A 25,187-nucleotide genomic window follows, 5' to 3' on the forward strand; every position below is an offset into this window, starting at 1 on the left:
GGAGAATTTCCAACAGCATCAGGAATATTAATAAACATGATTGCATTTCAAAATTCTAGATTATATATACATATGTGTTAAATATATATAACAAATTACAAAATTATACCTATTCTACTTTGTTATCAATTATTAGTAACAAAGTATCGCTTTAGTACTTCTGCCTAAAAGAAATAAAAATCTGCTTCCCCTGAAAAGTTCCTACAGCTCAAGTTTAACAGAAACTTTAAGTCATCATTTTAAAAAAACATGAGATGACATTTGAATAATAAAAAATAATACTTCCAATTTTTCCTAGTAAAGATGAGAATTTTTAAAGCATTTAAATAATTAGCCCCATTGGTCTATAAAACTTAAATTAAAATTACCACTTTATATATACTAGATGGTTATGTCGAACTGACTTGAAGAATTTCTTCTCTAAGGAAGAAAGTAAATAAGGAAAATTATCTGGTCTCAGGAATTAGGGGTAGTTATCCTACAAAGTTAGCATCTTTGCTGCACATATAACCCAAAGGTACCCAACTAACTCACCTCCATTTTGCAACCTAAAACACATAATAGAAATCACGGAAATAAAACTATTCAAGATGGTAAAACCTTCTGGTGGCACCTGTAACCAATCATACAACACTCAGGTCACCAAGTGGCTAGGAAGATCACGGACAAATATGGTACTTCATTTACCTCTATGTAAAATAGGGTGGATTTTCAGAATTTCTGGAAATTTGCCATTGGTAAAAGCTATATAAAATTAAATATTTTATCCATACCTTGCTTTGATTCCAAACCTTCTGGTTGTTTGTTCTCTCTCAGGGATGAAGTAGAATCTACACAGGTATCTTGCCTAAGCAATAAAAATAAAAACTTTTAAAATAGTATTCAATCATTTAATGTCCAAGTTCTTAGAATTATGTTAGGTGCCAGGGAGACAATGAATTCCCAGCTCCAGGGTATAATTTAGTACTAGGGAGACTCAGAACCATGTATACATATGTCAGAAGAAGCAATTATAAACTCGTTCTTAATTTATACAATGTACTTCTTTGCAAAATCAAGGGGAAAACCTAGGGGAACTCGGAGACAATTTTTTTCTCCCAAAGCGCTGTAGGGTAGCTGATGGAGGAAATCATAACTCACAGCAGTATCCGATAATCTTTCCGTCTTCACAGTTAAACGTAATGGGCATTTTAACATTCAAATCACTTTATATTCATCTAATTTCATACCTCAAATCCTTTGGTGTCTACTATACATGGAAAGTACATTTGATATGTAATATACATGTGTAATCAAAGTAAACAGATTAAGTGTAAGAGCGGCAAGAAGTCTCAGCACACCGGCAGCAGAGCTGCACAGAGCTGTACCATCTCAGTGCTCCTTCTCAGTGTCAAGAGGAAATCTGCGAATACTCAGGCGAGATAAGCAATGACTTCTCAAGATAACCTTAGTTCCCTCTGAGAACTTTATCCCTGTCCTGTTGCCAGTCACAAGCCTATGTCATCCAGTTAAGAGTAACGAGTCTTTCAAGTAACCTAAGAGTAAAATGGAATTGCAAATATTTCTTTGCCAAGTTTATTCTTTACAACCAATGTACTTGGCAACCATATGTTTATTTTGTATTTTAAAAAAATCACTAATACAAACCCAAGTTCAAGGACTATAAGATCATGTCCTTGGAGCCAGGCAGGGTGATGTACATCAGTAATTCTACCACACAGGAAAAGGAAACAGAAATAGCAATATCCATCTTAAGAAATTCATTTGGCTTTGGTACTAATAATAATTTCTGTGAGTTCTGTAGTTCCCTGACTCCACTTTTTAGTGTTTCTTTGCTATCTAATGTCACCTACTCAGAGTTTATTCTTTCATTTCACTACAATGACTAGCATGTCCCAAGAAGGGTATCAAAAATTCTCCAGGTAATCCAGGGACAAAATACAGAGCTTACTAGGAATACAGTTAAAATGTTCTACCTCAAGCATTCCAGAAAACTCCAATATTATATACTCTGAACACTGATCAACATTTAAAGAAACATATGCTCTATGTATCCTCAAATGGTATATAATTATTTATCTACACACACCTGCACCTAAAATCACAAAAAGTATGCACTTTGTACCAAAATATGACAGTCTTCCATTAAATGCTGTAATTTTAGTGTTAGGTATCAGTTAAAATGAGCTAATATCAATGTACTCCAAACTATCAGCAACACAGGACAATATAGTACCACTAGTAAAAGGCATATAGGACATATATCAGACTCCAAAGACAACACAACAAAATCTGTGCAATCCAGCTGAGAATGTGTAGCCTCTGTTACCACAGAGCATCAAACAAAACCATCACGAAAATGAGTGATGCTTTTTAGTAAGGTGAGTTCAATGTCAATTATTATAAAATACAAAAGGCTATTGGAAATATTTCACGTCAAAGGAATCTAAAAAGCCATGGCAATTATATATAATAGTTGGCCTGACTGGAGGGGGAGTAAAGGCCAAACACAGAGTTAAATCAAAAAAGAAACTGAAATACTGATGGTAAGCTGAATAAAGGCCTTTTGTAAAAGCTAAGTTTTCTGAAACTGATACTTGTGGTTATAGAAAGACGATGTTTGTTCTTTTGAAAAAACAATGTAGCATTTAGGAATAATGTGTCACATCATACTGTGACTTAAGCCTCAAATGTTTACTCACACAGAAAAAACTGCACAGGTAGGGCCTGAGAGACAGTGTAATAGGTAAAGGTGTTTGCCACCCAAGCCTGACAGTCTGAGTTCAATCCCTGGAACCAATGTAAACAGAGGAGAGGAAAGACTTGTCCTCTGACGTCCACATGTGTGCAGGCATGAACTCATCAGGCACATACACAATAATATTAAAGTTTTCCAAAGTAAGCATACATATATACATACATAGTGTGTAAAAGGATCAAATGCTAATAAGTAAATCTAGACATAGGCTATAAAGATTTCTCCTTTACTAGTCTGATTTTTACAATGTATTAAGACTAAAATTACTTCCAAATAAAATGTTTAAGTAAAAATGCAATAAAAACTGATCAAAGCCCCGTAAATATCCTTCAGCTAAGTTTCTATAAAGATTATCTACTGTTATAAACAATTTATTTGCATGTATAAAATTCTACTTTAAGTTAGGTTTGATCAGGCTGTTGAAGTCACAAAACAGAATTTCTAGAAGTAGGCACAGCACGCCACCCTGTGGCAGAAAAATGAAAAGACACAATTTTTTTCAGTCCAAAAGTAGCTTTTGAATGATTTAAAATTTAAAAATCAAAATTAAACAGGGGATGGTGACACAGAACCCAGTTCTCAAAGAGGCAGGGAAAGATCTCTAAGTTTGAGATCAGCCTGAACTACAGAGACCTTGTCTAAAAATACACAAGCAAATAAAATTAATACAAATAAAATTACTAGAAGAGTTTTCTAAGATGTATATTTCACAACTAAAATTGTCAAATAGGCTTAGTTCTTTACACAGCTTAAAATTCACATTAAACAATAGAGAAAACAAGAATATTTACCAAAACATATTAAAAGTCTTAAGAAAACTACCACATGCATATGTGTTTCTCTTTCTAGTTTATGGTGGGGGATTCTCAGTCTACTTTAAGATGATAAAATGTGAGTCACCCAAACTAGAAAATAAAAAAAAAAAGAACGGGCTATTTATAATCAAAACAACATGTGTTTGTATTACACACTTTAAAACTAAGAACATAAGAGTTCTTATTTAAGAAATAACTGGAGGCCAGGAGAGCCTAAAGGAGAACACATGATAAAGCCAGTTTGGACTAAGATTCTGCAGTGATCTTTGTGATTCTAATGAAAACAATTTAAGAACAAGCTTAATTTTATTTTTACTTTTCTAATTCCCTTCTCCACCTGCATTCTCTTTCTTTAACAGCTTAATTTATGATCAATGGCCTTGTTATAAGAAGGCTCTACTCGTAGCCCTAACTGTAAGTTCTCACCTGATGTATGTAAGTGCAACTGTGTCTCACATGGCACTACTCTCTTTCCTTACAACTTCAATGTTTCTTTAAATGACGTTAACACACTGAGGATTTATGGAATTTAATTAAGAATAATCACATGTGAATTAACAAAAGCCTGAAACATATTTCTTTTTTCAGTGTGTGAGTGTGCGTGCGTGCGTGCGTGCGTGCGTGCGTGCGTGCGTGTGTGTGTGTGTGTGTGTGTGTGTGTGTGCAGGTGCTCATGGAGGCCAGAAGATGGTATCAGGCTGCCTATAGCTAGAGTTACAGGGAACTGGGAACAAGTGACATGGGTACTAGGAACTCAATTCAGTTCCTAGAGCAGCAAGTGTTCTTGATAGCTGAGCCAGCTCTCCAGACACACACACACACACATATAAAGAGTAATCAATTTCTTATGCAAATATAAAGTATTAGAAAATTCTCTCGACAAAAAGATAAACAGGACAAAGATAGTCTGACTTTTCTCATAGGGTAAAGGTCAACTGGCAAAAATCAGGTAAACTGGTAAAACAATAAAACTGATACAGTGTTGGATTTTTCTCCACACTCCTCAGTATGGAAGAACAAGGGAAATTTAATCAAAAAGGACAGTCTTTGATTCAATGCTGTTAGTAAGTTAGATAGCTTACAGATTATCTTACTCCATTTTTATAACATGTATAAAAAGTATTTCTGAATGGAAACAGACCCAAATGTCTAAATGTGTAAACCTTTGAAATACACAGAAAAAATTCTGGTTTATGCTAGGATAAGCAAAGATGTTACCAAAACCAAGACCTAGAACCCTGAGGTGACTCAACAGACCTGACAACCTTAGTTCAATGACTGGATCCTGCAATAGCAGAGAAGAGACTTTCCATGGCACATTCACTTACACTTAAACACACACAACAAATAAAATAATTTTAAAACATGATCTAAAAATAAAAATAATTGTTAAGTTGGATTTCTTTCATCAAAATGTAATTCTTCTACTTTTCCAAAAAGACTTAGACAATGAAAGCCACACTACAGCCTGTAGAAAATATTTACATACACCCACGAGATAAAGAACATGTATCCAAGCTAGAAAGCTGGAAAGTGCCGGCAAGGCTGGGTATTTTGAAAACTGATGTAAGAGAATTAAGGCCCCAGAGTTGACCCCAGCCTGGACAACTTAGGGAATATTGTCCACAACAAAACAACTTCAACTTCAACCTAGAATACAGAAGAATTACACTGTGGTTTGAATGTGAGATTTCTCCTACAGGTTCATGTGTTTGAACAAATGGTCCCCAGTTGGTGATAGTGTTTAGGAAGGTTATGGAACTTCTAAGACAAAGAATCATATAGATGAAATACATCACTAGAAGTACACTTTGAGATTTTATAGGTTGGCCACATTTTATGTTTTTTCTTTGCTTCTAAAATATCAATGGAATGTGAGAGGGCAGGATTCTGCTCCAGCTGTTATATGTTCCAAGTCAGAATAAACCGGAACCGTTCTGACCTTCCAGCAAAAAAAGTTTACTCCCTTACGTTGCTTTCGTTTTGGTGACAAAACAACTAAGATAAACAATAAAATCATAATAGGCTCCACTATATTCACAGCAGCCTTATTCATAATAGCCAGAAGCTGGAAAGAACCCAGATGCCCTTCAACAGAGGAATGGATACAGAAAATGTGGTACATCTACACAATGGAGTACTACTCAGCTATCAAAAACAATGAACTCACGAAATTTGCAGGCAAATGGATGGAACTAGAAAATTTCATCCTGAGTGAGGTAACCCTGTCACAAAAGAACACACATGGCATGTACTCACTGATAAGTGGATATTAGGCAAAAAGCTCAGAATAGCCATAATACAAACTCACAGACTATGTGAGGCTCAAAAAGAAGGGGGAACAAAACATCATGGGATGTAGAGGAAAGGAGGAACCTGGGAGGGAGAGGGAGAGGGGGGTGAGGTGGGGTGGGGGAATAAAGGGGAATAAGGATCATGTGTGGGAAGAGATGGGGAAGTACAGAGTCAGGAAATTGAACAGAGGTTTGTAGCAGTGGGGGATTGGGGAACTGGGGATAGCCACTAATAAGTCCTGGATGCCAGGAAAGCAAAAGGCTCCCAGGACCCAATGGGGAAAGAGATTAACTGAAACACCCAACAAAGGGGAGGGAGAACCTGTAGAGATCATATCCAGAGATTAGGGCCACCTACTCATCTCCAAATGTTTAACCCAGAATTGCTCTTGTCTAAAGAAATATGGAGACAAAGTGTGGAGCAGAGACTGAAGGGAAGGCCATCCAGAGACTGCCCCACCTGAGAATCCATCCCATATGCAGCCACCAAACCCGGTCACTATTGCTGATGCCAAGAAGCACTTGCAGACAGAAGCCTGGTATGGCTGTACCCTGAGAGGTTCTATCAAAGCCTTACTGATACAGACGTGGATGTTCGCAACCTACCATTGGACTGAGCATGGGGACCCCAATGGAGGAGTTGGGTGAAGGACTGAAGGAGCTGAAAGGGTTTGCAACCCCATAGGAAGAACAACATTATCAATCAACCAGATCCCCCACAGCTCCCAGGGACTAAACCACCAACAAAGAGTACACATAGAGGGAACCATGGCTCCAGCTGCATATGTAGCAGAGAATTGCCTTGTCTGGCATCAGTGGGAGGAGAGGCCCTTGGCCCTCTGAAGGGCTTGATGCTCCAGTGTAGGGGAATGCTAGGGCAGTGAGGTGGTGGGAGTGGGTGGGTGGGGGAGCACCCTCATAGAAGCAGCGGGGAGGGAGGGTTTGCAGAGGGGAAACTGGGAAGGGGGATAACACTTGAAATGTAAAAAAATAAAATAACCAATAAAAAATGAAATAATGGGGGCTGGGGATTTAGCTCAGTGGTAGAGCGCTTACCTAGGAAGCGCAAGGCCCTAGGTTCGGTCCCCAGCTCCGAAAAAAAAAAAAAAAAAAACCCAAAAAAAAAAAATGAAATAATGTAGAAAAGGCTGACAATAATGATACCATGTTACAAGCCTTAAGAACAGCTGAAGTCCTATCAAAAACAATGACTTCATGAAATTCATAGGCAAATGGAATGAACTAGAAAATATCATCCTGAGTGTGTGAAAAACACACTTGGGGTGAACTCATTGGTAAGTTGATATTAGCCAAAAAGCTCAAATTACCCAAGATGCAATCCACAGACCACAGGACGCTCAAGAAGGATGACCAAAATGCAGATGCTCCCTCTCCTTCTTAAAAGGGGGGGAAATATCCATAGGAGGGGATATGGAAGCAAAGTTTAGAGCAGCAATTCAAGGAATGGCCATTCAGAATCTGACCAACATGTGGCCCATATATATATATACAACCACCAAAACTAGGTAAGATTGATGAAGCTAGAAAATGCATGCTGAAAGGGACTGGATATAGATCTCTCCTGAGAGACACATCCAGAGCATGTCCAATACAGAGGTCAATGCTAGCAGCAAATCACTGAACTCAGAATAGGACCCCCTTAGGGGGAATTAGAGGAAGTACTGAAAGAGTTGAAGGAGCTTACAACCCCTTAAAAACAACAATACCAACCAACCAGAGCTTCCAAGGACTAAACCACTATCGAAAGACTATACCTGGACTGACCCAGGACTCCAACTGCATATGTAGCAGAGAATAGCCTTGTTGGGGCACCAGTGGAAGGGGAAGCCCTTGGTCCTGCCAAGGTTGGACCCCCAGTGCAGGTGAATATGGGGGGCAGTAAGGGGGGTGTATGGGAGGAATACCCTTATGGGGGAGGATGAGGGGAGGGGATGGGGGCTTATGGACAGGAAACAAGGAAGGGGAATAACCTTTGAAATGTAAGTAAAGAAATATATCTAATAAAAAAAATTTTTTAAATGACAAATTTAAACTCCCCCCCCCACTCAAAAAAAGAACAGCTGAAGTCTTTAAGGTCCCTGAAAATGGCTATGGTATACAAAAAGCAAAAATAAAAATAAAGAAATCAAATCATAATAGAAAACAATAAAATATTAAAATGCCTTCAATTGAGGAAGACATGTAGATAGTACATAAACAAAACAACTGGAATCCAGCATCTTTTGTTAATAGCAAAATACACATTAAAACTGCAATGTAATACACTGCACATATTAGGAAGGCTAAAAGCAAAACGACCAACAAATGGAACTCTCAATGTTGACAAGCAAGGACACAGAAATGACACAGCAATCCTGATCCTACATGCTTCCTTTAATAACAAAATAACAGGTTTGTTAGCACAAAAGCTTGCATTTAAATGTTACTTAGGGCTTCGTTTAAAATCATTAAAAATGAGAAACCACCTTATGCCCTCATTAGTTTTTTTATCATTGCCATAACAAATCACGAGAAAGCTGATGGTTCAGAGAGCATAAATTTGCTGGGTGCAGTGGCACACACCTTTGACCCCTCACACAACAGGCAGAGGCTGATGGATCTCTGTGAGTCTGAGGCCAGCCTGCTCTACAGAGCAAGTTCCAGGACAGCCAGGTCTATTATACAGAGAAACCTTGTCTCAAAACAACAACAAATACCCATAAAGTGTTTATGTGAGGTATGAATCTTGCTGGACTACAATCGAAAGGATCTGGAGGGCTAGATAAGGATCCATTTTCTGTTTTCTGGGTGTTGGACAGATCCATGCTCCTTCAAGTTGTCGAGCCAAAATTTGTTTCCTTGTTTAAAAAGCCTCAACCTTTGATATCATGTTTTTCTTACTCTTCTTTCTCTCTTCAACTTTTAAGAAGGGTTCAGATGATTACAGTAGGTCCACAAGGATAATCTAGGATAAGAACCCTCTCAAAGTCCTTAATCTAACATCTAAAGCCTATTTACTTTGCTGTATAAAGCATTATATTCTCGTGGTTTGGAGACTAATGTGTGAATGCTACTGAGAAGCCATTATTCTAAAGTACTTGCCTGGGGAATTAAAAGCTGAGTCACCCACAGAATGACGGACTAATGACTCAGCAATGAGAAGAAACTGCTACAATTCAAAACATGTTTGAGTCCCAAATACACTTCGGTAATAAAGCCAGCCTCAAAACACTATGTACGGAGCTAAAGAAATGATTCAGGGATTAGTAAATTAGTGCTCATTGTTCTATGAGGTACCAGAGTTCAGACAGAGCATCCTCATCAGTCTTGCAAAGTGGCAATCAAATGTAACCTTCAAACACTGTACAAAGAAGCAAAACAACCAAATTTTTTTAACAAAGCTTTTCCAAGTAACAAGTCAAGTTTTATCTCTACTGCATCCCTTCCACAAAAGTTACCAACATTCAATCCTACCTAACCAAAGGGAAGCTCATTTCCATCCACTTTTCCCACATAATATACTTCACAGAGTCAAGAGTTAACACATGCCAGTTCTTTCTCAGGCCTATGATTCTCTGAAAATATGTTGCATTAAATCACTGCTTGCAAGTCAAGTTTTTGTAACAGGCAATACTCTAAATAGAAAGTAACACTATAAATCATGATGTTGTCAATGGCTCCATAAAACTTTCCCTAAAGGTTTTTTTTAACACATTACTCTGTTTTTTTCAGGGTAAACTATGGTAGGTAGACTAATTTTTAGACTTAAAAACAATTTTTAAAGTACATGTAAACACAAATGTGTACAAATAACCAGCTCATTAGTCTTTGCTGCATAAAAGCATAGTCAGTTCTTTATTCCATATATGAAGAATTAAGCTCAGAGAAGGCTGTGGTCTCCTTTGTGAGGAAAAGATGTATTATTGTAAATGTAATAAATAGAGCCTTTGGTACTACTTTTCTCCCTGCTGTTATCAAATATCTGATGATTTAAAAAAAACAACAAAACAACAACAACAACAACAAAACCAACCAACCAAACAAACAAACAAACAAAAAACCCTGTCCATCATGGCAAGGAAGATAGGCAGCAGAATTGACTCGTGGCTACAGTAGCAGAACCAAATAGTAGGTGTTTATTAGGTAACAACTGATGGTGGAGGTGTGTGAAAATGGAAGCAGGGCCAGTCTATAACCCTAGAACCCAACACCAAGTGACCACTTCTCTCTAGTTAGAATCTAGCTAAAGGTGCCTCAGCCCACCACCAGCTAAGAACCATGTATTCATATGTAAATGTACGGGAGACACTTCACATTTAGAACATAATATTCTACTTCTCACAGGCTGATGGCCATCTATTATGTAAAATATGCTTGCCAAACTGGACATTAAAGGCATGTACTACCATACCCAGTCACAGCTGCATTGTTTTATAAGTGGAAGAAAAGACACATAAGCAATGAACTGTTTTTTATAAAATCATAAAAAATAAAAAGATATTTAACAGCTTTCTTTAGGTTTCATAACAAAAGGAATTGGGGAAGTTTCCAATATTCATCAATGTAAACTGGAATTTTAAAAGTTACTGTGATAGATTCATAATAAAGAACTGTACAGTAATACAGTAATATTTTTCAATGTTTACCATATGGCAATTTTAAGGACGTCCAATTCTTTCCCCATTTGATTATCATAATGTTCTATGAGGTAGAATTTTATTCTTCAGATGAGGAAATTGAGTCCAAAAAATTGAACAGTCTGCCAAATGTCAGGCTAGTAGTAAACTGTGAGTGTCTCTTTAAAATGAGGCCTGGCCCCCTTAAACTTGTGAGCTCCCACTTGTATCATTATACAAACTCTACAGCTTACAGAAATAGTCTTTTAAGTAATAACACCAAAAATAATGTACCACATTAAACAGCTCTACGTATGTCAGAGTAGAAAATCAGCTATCATTCACAAGTTTGTTTTGTTTTCTTTTAAGCACATTTTTGCTATACTGCCCACAGTAGCTTACGACTGAGTCCTTTTGCCTTAAGTCTCTCAACTTGCACTACCATACCTAGCTTTATCCAGAATTTACTACAAGGCAATAAAATGTTTCTTTCTTATTATAAAAAGTAGTGTATGCTCAAGTCAAAATGGATTTACTATTTTAAAAGTGGAAATTTTCACTAAAGGAAGTGTATGACCAAAATCAAAAAGCCAAAATACTTTCAAAGATTGGAGTAAAAAGTTGGCAAAACAACATATTTCTAACTGCACACCTGTTGTAGTATTTTTATACTCCAAGAGAAGATAAAAAAACAATGGTTCTGGGGCTGGAGAGATTGGCTCAGTGGTTAAGAGCACTGACTGCTCTTCCAGAGGTCCTGAGTTCAAATTCCAGCAACCACATGGTGACTCACAACCATCTGTAATGAGATCTGATGCCCTCTTCTGGTGTGTCTGAAGACAGCCACAGTGTACTCATATATAATAAATATCTTTAAAAAATGGTTCTTACTATCATATTATACTCCTGGACACTGTATATTATGTGCATAGACACATATATGCATATACTCCTTGTTTTTGTTTTTGATAGGGGCCAATAAACACCTACTTTCTAATCTCTAAAACATATATAAATGTTGTTTACATGGAGAAGAGGACTTTGTAGATGTTCTTAAAAATGCTGAAATATAGTTTCATGTATTGCTCTGATGTACCTAATTACAGCAATTATCATAAGAGGAGACCAAGAAGAGTCAGAGACAGAAAAGAAGGCAACGTCATATGCTTAGAAGATAAAGGAGGGTTCATGAGCCAAAGGGGATAGGCAGTACCTAATAGCCATGAAGTCAAGAAAATAGCTAACCTGCTGACACAGCATTAGCCCAGTAAATCTGAGTCCAGAACTGGAGGATAAAAGGACAACCCCGGTGTGATAGTACTCGCCTGCAGTCAAGCCAGCAGACCTAGCAGCCAGGAGGTGGCAGAAGATTGTGATTTGCAGGTCAGCTTTGAATACACAGTGAGACCCTGCCTCCACAAAACAACACAAAACAAAGCACACTGAAGGAGATAATGAATCCGTTTTATTTTAAACCATCCCATCTGTAACTTGTAATACTGGCAATAGGAAGCTAATACATGCAGTACTAATAAGTTCCACCTTATGAGAACATTCAAGGAACACAGGAACAAGTCAGTCAAAACCATGAAGGAACAAGTAGATAAATTCAGGTAAGACAATACATAATATAAATTACTTTTCCCCAATATATTATTAATGAGAAAAGTAGTAGGCATTTCTAAATGGTCTTGTAAGTAGAAAAATGAGAATATGAAATGGGGGGCTGGAGAGATGGCTCAGTGGTTAAAAGCGTTGACTGCTCTTCCAGAGGCCCAGAGTTCAATTCCCAGCAACCACATGGTGGCTCACAACCATCTGTAATGAGATCTGATGCCCTCTTCTGGTGTGTCTGAAAATAACTACTGGGTGTGTGTGTGTGTGTGTGTAATATTTTTTTTAAAAAAGAGAGAAAATGAAATGGTTGTCCTAGATATTGAAAACTATCCCAATATTTGTTTTATAAAAGAAAGAGAGTTTTGTGGGAATTAAAATATTACTTTCAACAAAATATCTAATTTATTAAAACTGTAAGAAAATAGGTGAACTGATTATGAAAATGCATCAAATATTAGAACTAGGTGACAGGAATAGACATACATTATGCTGACAAAAGAAAAATGGCAATCTAGTATAATAATTAGATTTCAATGATACCAAGAACAGAAATAAATTTTTAAGTAACTACTGAAACAACAACAAAAAACTAAAATGAGGAGGAAGAGAATGAGGGGAGAAGAAAGGGAGGGAGGGAGAGAGGATTTCTATGTCATAGTTAATCCATATTGTCAACTTGACTAAATTAGAATTGAGATGGAACTCACTTCTGAGTGTGTGGATGAGGGTATTTGCAGTTTAAGTTGGGAAGGAAGTCCCACACTAAGAGTTCGCACCATTCCACATGCTGGTTCCCTGACTTAATGACAGAGAAAAGCAGCAGTATCTGTCTGCATCCTGACTATGTGACCAGCTGCCTCCTGCTATTGTTGCCCTGCCTTCCCTCCTATCCCACAGACTGCACTTCTTATGTGTGAGCCAAATAACACGCCCTTCTGAAGCTGCTTTAATTGGCTATTTTATCACTGTCACATCAACAAGAAAGGACACTAATGCACCATGTATTTTAATTGTTGTTATAACACTTTTGTTTGTTTTGTTTTGAAATAGTATCTCACTCCTGGAATTAAAGACATAAAGCTCTTTTTTAATTTACTTTTTACAGTATCTTCTTTTGACTACATGTATGAAAGATAGCAAGTAAGTCAGAGACAATTTGTAGGAGTCAGCTGTCTTACTTCTACCATGTGGACTCTGGGACCAAACTCAAGCCTCTAGACTTGGCTTCAGAGGCCTTTACCCACTGAACCATCTTACCCAAAGAAGACTTTTGAGGTCCTTCTTCTTGTGTGGGAGGGGTCGTGCATCTGCCTCAATGCACATGTAGAGTTCAGAGTTAACCGTATAGCACTCAACTCTCTCTACCTTGTGGGTCCCAGAGACTAAACTCAGGTAATGAAGTTTGACAAGCAGAGGCCTTTATCCTCTGAGGCCTCTCAATGGCCAATAAAGTAACCTGTAAAAAGATCAAGTCTCTTAGGGGAACAAAATACAGGAAGTAGAGGGTAGGGAGGGACTTGGGAGAAAGAAAGGAGAGGGAGAGGGGAAAAGAGTGGGTAAGATCAGGTATGACAGGAGACAGTGATGATATACAGAAGGTCAGGAATTAAACAGAGGTGTGTAGCCATGGGGGATGGGGAACTGGGGATAGCTACTAGATGCCAGGAAAGCAAAAGGCTCCCAGGACCCAATGGGGAAGAGATTAGCTGAAAAGCCCAACAAAGGGGAGAGAGAATGTGTAGAGACCATATCCAGAGGTTAGGCAAGGCCCCCAAACGGGGTATGGGGCCATTCACTCATTTCCAAATTTTTAACCCAGAACTGCTCCTGTCTAAAGAAAATACGGAGACAAAGTGTGGATCAGAGACTGAAGGAAAGGCCATCCAGAGATTGCCCCACCAGGGGATCCATTCCATATACAAACACCAAACCCAGACACTATTGCTGATGCCAAGAAGTGCTTGTTGACAGGAGCCTGATATAGCTGTCTCCTAAGAGGCCCCCCGGAGCTCCCAGGGACTAAACAACCAACCAAAGAGTACACATGGAGGAGGGACCCATGGCTCCAGCTGCATATGTAGCAGAGAATGGCCTTGTCTGGCATCAGTGGGAGGAGAAGCCCTTGGTTCTGTGAAGGCTTGATGCCCCAGTGTAGGGTAATGCCAGGGTGGTGGGGTGGGAGTGGGGTGAGTGAGCACCCTCATAGAAGCAGGGAGGGGGGATGGGATAGGGGATTTACAGAGGGAAAACCAGGAAAGCGGGTAACATAAATAAACTATCCAATAAGAGAAAAAAAACAAGTCTTTTTATAAATTCTAATTTGTAAAAAGGTTCAATTCGGTATATGTATATCCAAAGTTTAAGTGTATGTTGTGTATTAAAGTTAAAATTAAAAATTGAATTTGATAGTTAATCACCCTCTGCTAAAAGAATGTGAGGAGTGGATGAAACGGTTTTAGAATGAATATTTTATATATATCTCCAGCAGTGTAACTTATTCTGAGAATTTCAAATTTTCCTTTTCTCTAAAACTACAATACTATTTCCACATAGCTCATTATCTATAGGGAAATACAAATCCATTTCCACTGACATATTCTGCAATAAAAACACATTCATTTAAAATTCATAAAAAGGTATTTTGCAATAACAATTCTGAAACTAGGTTTTGATTTCCCTAAAGTGTTTGTATTTTTATCCTTTACACATAAAAATCTCCATTCTGATTATTTTACTGTACTATTCAAGACTTAAATTTCATTACAAACACATTCTTTAGAGCATAATCATATTACATTATAGGCCAAACAACTATTCTCATCTCTAGTGTGATTTTAACTGTAATAAAGCTTTTCTTCTAGTCAATCCCCAAATGGATATACCATGCTAATTCCTGGGCTCTGCAATTTATCTTAATCTGTAAATTTCTTAAGTTTTGATACAATTCTTAATTAGAAAAGTTGAAATGGTAAACTTTAGACTATCTGCAATATAAGTTAGCTTGTTTGCTTCCTTTCAGTGATTTAGAAACTATGGATATTAGATACTCAGAGTTCCTACACATTGTTACTATTTTTTTTTTTTGAGGTAGGGTCTTACACACTTTGCCCAGAGTATCCCTGAATGTATTACCTTCCTGTTTCAGATTCCTAAGAACCAGAATTATGAACATTTGCCATTAAACTCAACTGTCCGATTAGGTTTGGATTGCTCTGAAAAAACACTATACCCAAAACAACTTGGAGAGGAAGGGTTGACTTCAGCTTTAGGTTCGTTGCATACAGTGCATCGTGAAGGGAAGTCAAGGCAGGCCTTGAAGCAGACAATGGAGGAGTGCTGTGTAGTGGCTTGCTCCCCATGGCTTGCTTTGTCTGCTTTCTTATATAACCCACAACCAGGCAGTAGTACCACCATCAGTGAGCAAAGGCCTCCCATATAACCAAAGAACAAATGGCCCTCAGACTTGCCAACAGGCCAATCTGATGGTAGCAGTTTCTCAACTGAGGTTTCTCTGCCCAGATAACTTGAGCTTCTGCCAAGTTGACCAAAACAACAAAACCTAAGTTACCAACTTCCAATTTTCATGAATTTCAAAGTAGCCAAGTGTCAAACCACCTCATAATTACCTAGTTTGCTGTTACTTTGGAAGTAAAATAAACCCACTTTAAAGTAAGCAGGACTGGAGAAAGGGATGGGAGGTTAGGAGCACTTTTTGTTCTTCCAGAGGATAAATTCTAATCCCAGAACCCATATGGGACTACTCACAATGGCCTGTAGCTCCAAATCCAGGGGAACTAACGCTTCTAGAGTTACAATGTATTCATATACATAAAATAAATAAATCTTAAAAAAAAAAAAGGAAGATGTGCTGCTGCCCATTTAAAGACAACACAAGGGCTGGGGATTTGTTTCAGTGACAGAGCGCTTGCCTAGCAAGCACAAGGCCCTGGGTTCGGTCCCCAGCTCAAAAAAAAAAAAAAGACAACACAACTGCTTTTCAAGTTAGGGTTTCCTTTGTTTTGGGTTTGGTTTTTTGGGGGTTTTTGTTGTTGTTGGTGGTGGTGGTGGTGATGTTTTTTTGGTTTTTGTTGTTTGTAGTTCTTCTCTTTTCTCCTAGTTCTGGGGAATGAACCATGGGTCTCATGAAGATCTAGCAAGAACTTCACACTGGCGTATTTCTGCACTCATATACATAAAAGTAAATATTAAAAAAATTAATTCTTTAAAAAAAGAAGTTGGCATGGTGTTTGCTTTTGGAGTTATGTGGACTTTGGGTTGGGAAAGCAGTGGCCAGTCTGATCTACAGAGCAAATTCTAAGACAGCCAAGCTTAGGCCTTGAAGTAAACCATCAAAAGCAGAAAGCTGGTCAATATGTAATTGAATGAGGGGGTCCCCGGTCAGCCACATGGCTCTGACTTCCGAGTCAAGGATAGATGAAAGGGGCTACGGAATCTCCCTCAGGACTGAGGAAAGCTGCTGAGGCCAGGTGTGTATCGGGACTGTTCCTGCATGCGTGAAGCTGTGACAATGAAACCTGGACTTCCTTGGAGACCCCAAATGTTGGAGATGCAAAAGCCATGAGTTACCTGCCAAAGAAAACTGCTAAAAGGGATTGGAACCAGCCCAAGGGAAATAAATGTATGGCAGTCAACAAGCTGAGGAGTTAAGAGATCTCAAGAGAGACATGGAGACGCAATTTGTCCCTACCATGCTCCCTTTCCTCCACTTTTAAATGTTTATGTATATCCTGTGCCATTACATGTTGGAGGTATGTGAATTGCTTTCTCATTTTGGCTTTATAGAGATTAAAGTTAAAAGATTGGCAAGAGTCTTCAAAGAGACTTTGTACTTTAAAACAAGTTTGAAACTATTATAGACTATGGGAACTTTTGAAGTTGGACTAAATATATTTTGCATTATGATATAGCTATGAGCCTATGGGACCAGGGTGTAGAATGGTGATAGTTGGAGTGAAAATGGCCCTATAGGCTCAGAGGGAGTAGCACTATTGGAGGTGTAGCCTTGATATAGTAGGTGTGGCTTTGTTGGAAGAAGCAGTTACATGAGGTGGGTTTTGAGATCTCAGGTGCTCAAACTAGGTGCAGTATGGCATTCTCTTTCCCTGCTGTCTACAGATCAAGATGTAGATCGTTCAGCTCCTTCTGTGCACTGTGTCTGTCTGCATGCTTCCATGCTTCCTGCCATGATTACAATGGACTAAACCTCTGAACTATAAGCCAGTCCCAATTAAATGTTTTCCTTTGTAAGAGTTGCCGTGGTCACAGTGTCTCTTCACAGCAATAAAAACCCTAACTAAGAAACCATTTCAAAAAAATGTTATATATAACTTTTGGCTTATTGCCCAGGTTTTAGCAAGTATACTGCATTAGTTTCCTGTTGCTCCTGTAGCAAAGAATTTAGGAAATTAAAACAAGATACATCTACTCCCAAACAGCGCTGCAGGCCGGCAATGCAAACAGAACCTCAGGGGACTGGAACTGCATTGAAAACACTGCTGCACACCTTTGCTCAAGTCTGTTTACTCGTCACCCCTACAAGGTCATTTATGTTTCTCAGCTTATGCTTGTTTCTTCCAGCTTCAAAGCACATCAATAACCTCCCCATTTGTTGTGCAGTCTATCTTTGCCTGGTATAAGGATGTTAACCCTTGTTTGTTGTGCAGTCTATCTTTGCCTGGTATAAGGATGTTAACCCTTGTTTGTTGTGCAGTCTATCTTTGCCTGGTATAAGGATGTTAGCCCTTGTTTGTTGTGCAGTCTATCTTTGCCTGGTATAAGGATGTTAACCCTTGTTTGTTGAGCAGTCTATCTTTGCCTGGTATAAGGATGTTAGCCCTTGTTTGTTGTGCAGTCTATCTTTGCCTGGTATAAGGATGTTAGCCCTTGTTTGTTGTGCAGTCTATCTTTGCCTGGTATAAGGATGTTAGCCCTTGTTTGTTGTGCAGTCTATCTTTGCCTGGTATAAGGATGTTAGCCCTTGTTTGTTGTGCAGTCTATCTTTGCCTGGTATAAGGATGTTAGCCCTTGTTTGTTGTGCAGTCTATCTTTGCCTGGTATAAGGATGTTAACCCTTGTTTGTCAAGTATTGATGGTTTTAATTCCAATTTAAACTGAAAATACTGGGATGGCATGATGGTGCATAACTATAAAACAAGAACCTACAAGGTAGAAGCAGGAGGATCAGGAATACACAATCAACCTCACCACATAGAATGGGATGCCACACAAGGCTACATGAGACACTGTCTCAAAAAACACAAGGCAAAATAAAAAATTAATTCAAACTGTACTCAGTACACCTAACCAACTGAACATCACAGCTTATACTAGTCTACCTTAACTAAGCTCAGAGTATTCACATTAGTTAATAGTTGAGCAAAATAATCTACAAAGCCTGTATTTAGTTGATAACCAAAAACATCATTAATAGTGTACTATATAAAATTTCCATATATACAACCAACAGGTAATATTTAAATCAGGTTAAACTATCTCTGCAAACATTTATCAGTATTTATTTTACTTTTAATTATGCCTGTGCATGCATATATGTGGCAAAGCATGTCTGTGGAGACTAGAGGCATCAGATCCCCCGAGGGCTGGAATTAGAGGCAGTTATGAGCTGCCTTATATGGGTGCTGGGAACTAAACTCAGGCCCCCTGGAAAAACAAGTGCTCTTAACTGCTAAGTCACCTCTCTAGCCCTTGTCATTTTTTTGTGGTAAAAATATTCATAATTCAGCCAGGTGGTGCTGGCTCATGACTTTAATCCCAGCACTTGGGAAGCAGAAACAGGCAGAACTCTTGAGTTTGAGGTCAGCCCAGCCTACAAAGAGCAAAGGCTACACAGAGAAACCCTAAGGAGGGAAACATGACCTTTTTATTTTTTGAACTGTACAATATCGACTTGTCTATATCACTGTGGTAGTGTGAATGAAAAGGCCCCCATAGGTACACACACTTGAATGCTTAGTCACCAATTAGTGGAACCATTTGGGAAGAAGTAGACGTGTCACGGGGAGAGGGCATGGAGGTTTCAAAGGCCCATGCTTGGCCAAGTGTCTCTCTCACTGCCTACTGCTTGCAGATCAAGATATAAAGCTCTCAGATACTGCTCTAGCAATGTGCCTGTCTGCTTCCTGCCATGATGGTCATGGACTAACCGTCTAAACTATAATCAAGTCCCCAGTTAAACACTTTCTTTCATAAGTAAGAGTTGCCTTGGTCATAGTCTTTCATCACAGCAGCAAAGCAGTTACTAAGACAGTCCCTAGTGTGTAATAACACATCAGAACTTCTTCCTCCTATTTATATGTAACTTAGTATCTATTTATCAGCATCCACTTATCTCTCCCTCCTTTTTTCACATTAATATTGAATATCTCAAGTAAGTTACTGAATACTGCAGTGAAGTACCCATAATACAAAGTAGTAATATGGGTAAACAATTGTCCCACAATAAAGTTGGGCTGACACTAAGTTGGAGATTATGTGTACGTCTTCCAGGTTACTGGCTTTCTGACATATCTGGACATTCAACTACTTTTTAAAGTTTATGTGCACACACACACACACACACACACACACACACACACACACACACCCCGCATATGACATAGTACACATGTGGAGATTAAAGGACAACTTTCAGGAGTCAGTTCTTGGTTACCACTCTACTAAAGCCTAGACTTTGATGTTTCTGCTGCTGTGCTGTGTCCTCTGGCTCGCTGGCCATGAGTTTACAAGTGATTCTCTGGTCTCCACTTCCTACCTCACTGGCTGTACTGCAGCCAGATTTTTGTTTGGGTTCTGGGAATCAGCCCCTCATTGGTTGGCTTGTGTAGCTAGTGCTTTTACCTACTGAATCAAAACAACCATTTTTAATATTTTCATACAAATGTTCCTCTCTGGAGTTTTGGACTTATTTAAGAATCCCACACTTCCAGGCTTAACCGAGTACACACAATCCCTACAACAACTTACAATGTGAAGGAGAGAAAACACACACACACACACACACACACACACACTACATAATAACATTAAATTATATATTTAAAAATAACAAAGATAAGGCTTAGTGGGAATATGAAGAAATGAGAAGGCCTTGAGAGCAGCTGGGAGGAATATAAATTATGCAACTACTGCAGAAAATAGTATGGACATTCCCAAAAAAAGTTTTTTTTTTTTTTAAAAAGAAAAAACTCTATATATACCAAAAAACAAATGAAATCAGCACCTCATAGATGCATTCACATCTTGTTTACATTGCCATATTATTCACTACAGCCAAGGTATAGTAACTATGTATGAGTCTTACAGTAAATAATGGACAAAAACTGTAGTATATAATAGTATATTTATACTTACTACACATACACACATACATACATTCCCACCCACACCATATGCAGATGCACACATAAATGTATGCATGTATATATTCAGTTTTCAAAAAAATGAGATCCTAGCATTTGTAACCACATGGATGAACCTGATGCACTCTTTCAATCCTTGCACCCTGTAAGTTCTAGAGAACTCTGTGAGTTCAAGGTCAGCCTGGTCTACATGGTGAGTTCCAGGACAGTCAGAGTGAGACCATATTGAAAGAAAGGAATGAGGAAGGAAAGAAGGAAAGGAAGGAAGGAAGGAAGGAAGGAAGGAAGGAAGGAAGGAAACCAAAACAAACAAGAAAGCCAAGAAGCACCATGATTTCAATTACACTGGAGATCTTAGAAGCCGCCAACACAGAGCTGAAGGGACGGCTCAGCAGTTACACATGTACTACTCTTGAAGAGCACCTACATGATGGCTCACAACTGTCTAGAATTTTGTCTAGAATCCAGTTCTAGAATTTCTGACACCGTCTTCTGGCCTCTTCAGGCACTGCATGCACATGGAACAGGCATACATGTAGGTAAAACACTCATTAAATAAAAACAAATCTTTAAAAAAATCAACTACACTGAAACAGAATAAAACAGTATTTACCAGAGTAAAGAGAAAAGGGGATAAGGGTCAAAGTGAGCAAGGCTGAGGTTATAGAGAATGACTAAGTCCAGAAATCAAATGCATAATATAAGGACTGTAGTTAAAACAATATAATAGGAAGTTTACTGAACTGGATTTTAGATGCTGTTACAAAACACAAAAACCAAGCATTCAAGGTGATGGACAGGCTTATTGCTCACCTGAAAGTCATTTCATAATGGATCAAAACAGAGTGTTCTACACCTTACATATAAGTGATCGCTGAACAGTACCAAAGGCCTTTCCTATACATACTTATATAGAAATATAATTTTTATCTTTCAATTTAGTGATATAAATTATCCTAATAGATATTCTAATTAAGGTTTCTTATAAAACTCCTGAAATAAATCCTACATGGTCAGCAGTGCAGTTACTCACTTGATACACAGCTGAATCTACATGCTAATATTTCTATTTGTTTACAGTCACAAACATATATGCACAAGTGAAATGGCCTAAATCCCATATACTTTTCTGGCACTACTTAGAAGATTTTGTATATTAAGAGTATACAGAATTCATAAGTAAGTGAGAAATCTTTTCATATTTTTCTGAGTATTATATTACTTATAATAGCACAGATATACCTGCCTATGAATAGCAGCCGTTGGCATTAATAGAACATTTCGTTGGGTGTGAATACATTAAACATGCTCACTATACAAGAGGCAGTTCAAGTATGAACGCACCCATCTTACTGTGGTGTGTCTTCAACAGAACTTTATTCGACTTTCTATGTTCCCACTTCTGTGGGATTTACTTGTATTTTGCAAGAAAACTGCCCTTCACTTCCTTCAACTCAAAAAGATCTCTATGTGTGGCCTGAACAAAGACCAAGTTCCTAAATTGCTAAAGCTCTCTGTGTCTTCTATCTCTTTAAATTTTGAGCTTTTATCTTTGCTGTTTCATTTTCTCAAAGTTCTTTTAGTTTGTTATTTTTAATTTCTCTTAAATATGAAGGAAGTTCTTAGGCTAATTTTAAGTGTTTTTTTCTCTCATGTCCAAAATGTTCCTTTTAAACTGGGGTTTGTGGTATTAACAACGGAAGTCACTCTCTCAGCTTGCTTCTTGCTAGATTAGGTGAAGAGGAGGTACAACAGGAAGACTCAGAATCAAGAGAAGAGCTGCCTCTTCTTCCCTTCTCTTCGGTCTGGTAACCACGAGCTGCTTGACTCAAACCCTTTACCTAATCGCATCCCCTGAAAGAAACCAGCACCAGGCAGAAGTTTCCCTAGTCAATTCTAGTCCCTTCATTACTTAGAATGTGTATGAATACAAAGCTTAGTCTCTCCTGTCTTCCAGTGTATTCAACTCACTTATTATCAAGACACAGTCAGATCTGATGAGCACCCAGCTAAAGGATATACTCTAAGCCATTGTTGGGTAAGACCTCAAGAAATAAAATCCCCAGGACATAATTTACCCTATAAGATTTTTTTCTTATTATTCTTTTCTATAGGGTCTTAAGGCAATTTTTAAATTCAAAATGTATAGCTTTTTGTTTGCCCAATAGATCCATGATAGGTCTCCTAAAATTGTGAGCTACATTTTTTTGAGGTTTTTCATAATGATCTATGTTTATCTGCCCATGTTGGCTGTTCAGGGCAATGATTCAGTTCCCAGGCATAACCAATCTTTTTATCATCAGCCTAGTGAATAGGAGATGCAGAACAGCATTAGCTCCAAAATCACATCTGTGCTCTACTTCCTGCAGCAGTCTCACTATCTTGTAGAAGTTTCTTTCCTGTGGTCTATTAATTCGGTACTCAATAGAAGCTACTAAGTTCCTTTCAGCCTTTTTTGTCTGCTCATGACTAAATATTGCCAAGCATGCAGCCTGGTTAGATGACAAGCACTCATCAAAGAGAATATCAGCAGATTATAGGACAGGCGAAGTTTAAGTACCAAATACGCCAAACTGACTCTTTTATTGAAGTCCAGAAAAAAATAGTGACATGAATCTACCAACCAGCTCACTGCCTCTAAGATAAATTGACCTTCTAAGCACCAAGTAATATCCACAAGGATAGTATCAGTAAAAGCCTATTGAACTGATTTTACAAGCTTTGAAAAAAGGAAAATATATCTTTATTCTGTGCCTCTGACTTTGTTCAGCAGGAAGGAAAATGAAACGCCCAATATGCATTCTGTCTGAAAACCTGTTTCCTTTCTTATCTCTGCAGGTTTGCTTATTTACGTTATTCTGCTCCTGAAGCAGGAGGAAAGGAAAGTCGGCATCAGGAGCTAACAGTAGTGTTCTCTACATTTCCATTCCTTTCCTGGTTCCTTTGCTTTACACTCTAAGATGTTTCCTCATTCACAATTGATACTCACATATCGGGAGAGAGAGAGGAGAGAGGGAGGAAGGGAGGAAGGGAGGAAGGGAGGAAGGGAGGGAGAGAGAGAGAGAGAGAGAGAGAGAGAGAGAGAGAGAGGAGAGATCATGCATTTATTTTTGCAGGTATGCATGTAGAGTTGCGGTGAGTACCTGTGGAGAGGTCAAAAGACGGTTTTGGAGAGTTAGTTCTCTCTTTCCAATATATAAGACCTGGAGATTGAACTCAGGTCATAAGACTTGATGGCAAGTGCCTTCAAGTGAATGATCTCACTGGCCCTACATCATTCTTAATTAAAAACTAGCCACATTAGCTCATTTAATATTAGTTTTATGGAAGGTTATCTTCACTTTACAAATGAACACAATGACTATTATGGAAGATTAAGTATCTCAAAGCCACCAAGGCAAGAACACTTAAATCAAAAAGTCTATAGCTATTTAAGAGACACTGCGACTAACTTTCATAGGTATTTCTATAATCCAAGGCACACAAATTTAACTGGCCTCATTCCCACACATAAAATGATACTATGTATGCTGTAAAGTTGTTATTCAAAGCTAATGGATGAATGATGACACATGAAGAATACTGGATTGTTCCAATGTTAGTTATTAGTGTTAATTCTGGTTCACTGTAGCTTGGAAGTTTGACTAAAGCGGGGACTACTGGGCTTCAGAGCATTTGCCTAGCATGCACAAAGGCTTTGACATAGCACTGATAAACTGACCTAATTAAATGTACCTAGCTGGATGTGGTAGCATAGAACTGGGGACTTGGCTATTTAAGAGGCTGAGGCAGAAGTCAGAACTCTTGAGTCCTAGAGTTCAGAACCAGACTGGTCACATAATGAGAACCCATCTGAAAATAAATCAAGAATAATAAAGGGGCTAGAGTGATAGATGAATCAGTGTAAAATATAAAACTTTACTAGAGGACCCAAGCTTAGATCCCAGCACCCATATCATACAGTCTACTACTCCGCTTCCAGACCATCTGACACCCTCTTCCCGCCTCTATAGACACCCATCTACATATGGTATACACACAGCAGACAGATACATTCACATAAGCACAAACACACACACAAATATAAATAAATCTGAAAAAAGAAGTCATTAAAGAAATAATAAAAATAAAAACTGTAATTCACCAGTAATATTAAAGAACTCAATAATCTGGCCCTTATCAGCTCCACTGCTGGCTATAATGACAATGTGTGCAAATACAGGTATAGTGTCCCCTATCAACACTGCTCAGAACAGCAAAATTCCAGGCTTCGGAGGTTTCTGTATAAAGTAACAGTTATATACAATTCACCTGCTGAAAACCTCTAAACTAAAATTCTCAAGCCAGAAATTATAACTTTTTTGAGTGCCAACATAAAAGTTCTAGATCCTGGATTTGAGATTTCTAAGTTAGAGGTGTTCCGCCTGTGTTTACAATTGCTTGGTTTATCTGACAGCACATAACAAAAAGTCTATGTTATCTGTAGATCACACAAGGATACAATGTATCCTTTATGACTCTGGCTTTGTAGCTATGTAAAACTTTTCCATTATAATAATTCAAAAGTACTAAATTTTGTTTTGGTTCTAGGGGTTACACTGCAGGTATATTTCATAGTAAGCAAGGCTAAAACTCACAGCTAGCCCTTCTTCCAGTTTTGTGTTTGGTTTCTTTTGTGTGTATAAGTG

General features: G+C 38.2%; 1 protein-coding gene across 2 annotated transcripts in view; it reads right to left on the reverse strand.

Moving 5' to 3' along the window:
* The window catches only part of Caap1 (caspase activity and apoptosis inhibitor 1), a 56,724-nt gene that overhangs the window by 19,776 nt on the left and 11,761 nt on the right, over positions 1–25,187 (reverse strand). For both annotated transcript variants that reach the window (NM_001034154.4, NM_001415955.1), the window contains 1 exon segment: positions 774–847. In NM_001034154.4, the coding sequence (NP_001029326.2) occupies positions 774–847 (74 nt within the window).

Source organism: Rattus norvegicus, chromosome 5 (genome assembly GCF_021556685.1).
Source record: "Rattus norvegicus strain SHRSP/BbbUtx chromosome 5, alternate assembly SHRSP_T2T, whole genome shotgun sequence".
Classification (NCBI taxonomy): domain Eukaryota; kingdom Metazoa; phylum Chordata; class Mammalia; order Rodentia; family Muridae; genus Rattus; species Rattus norvegicus.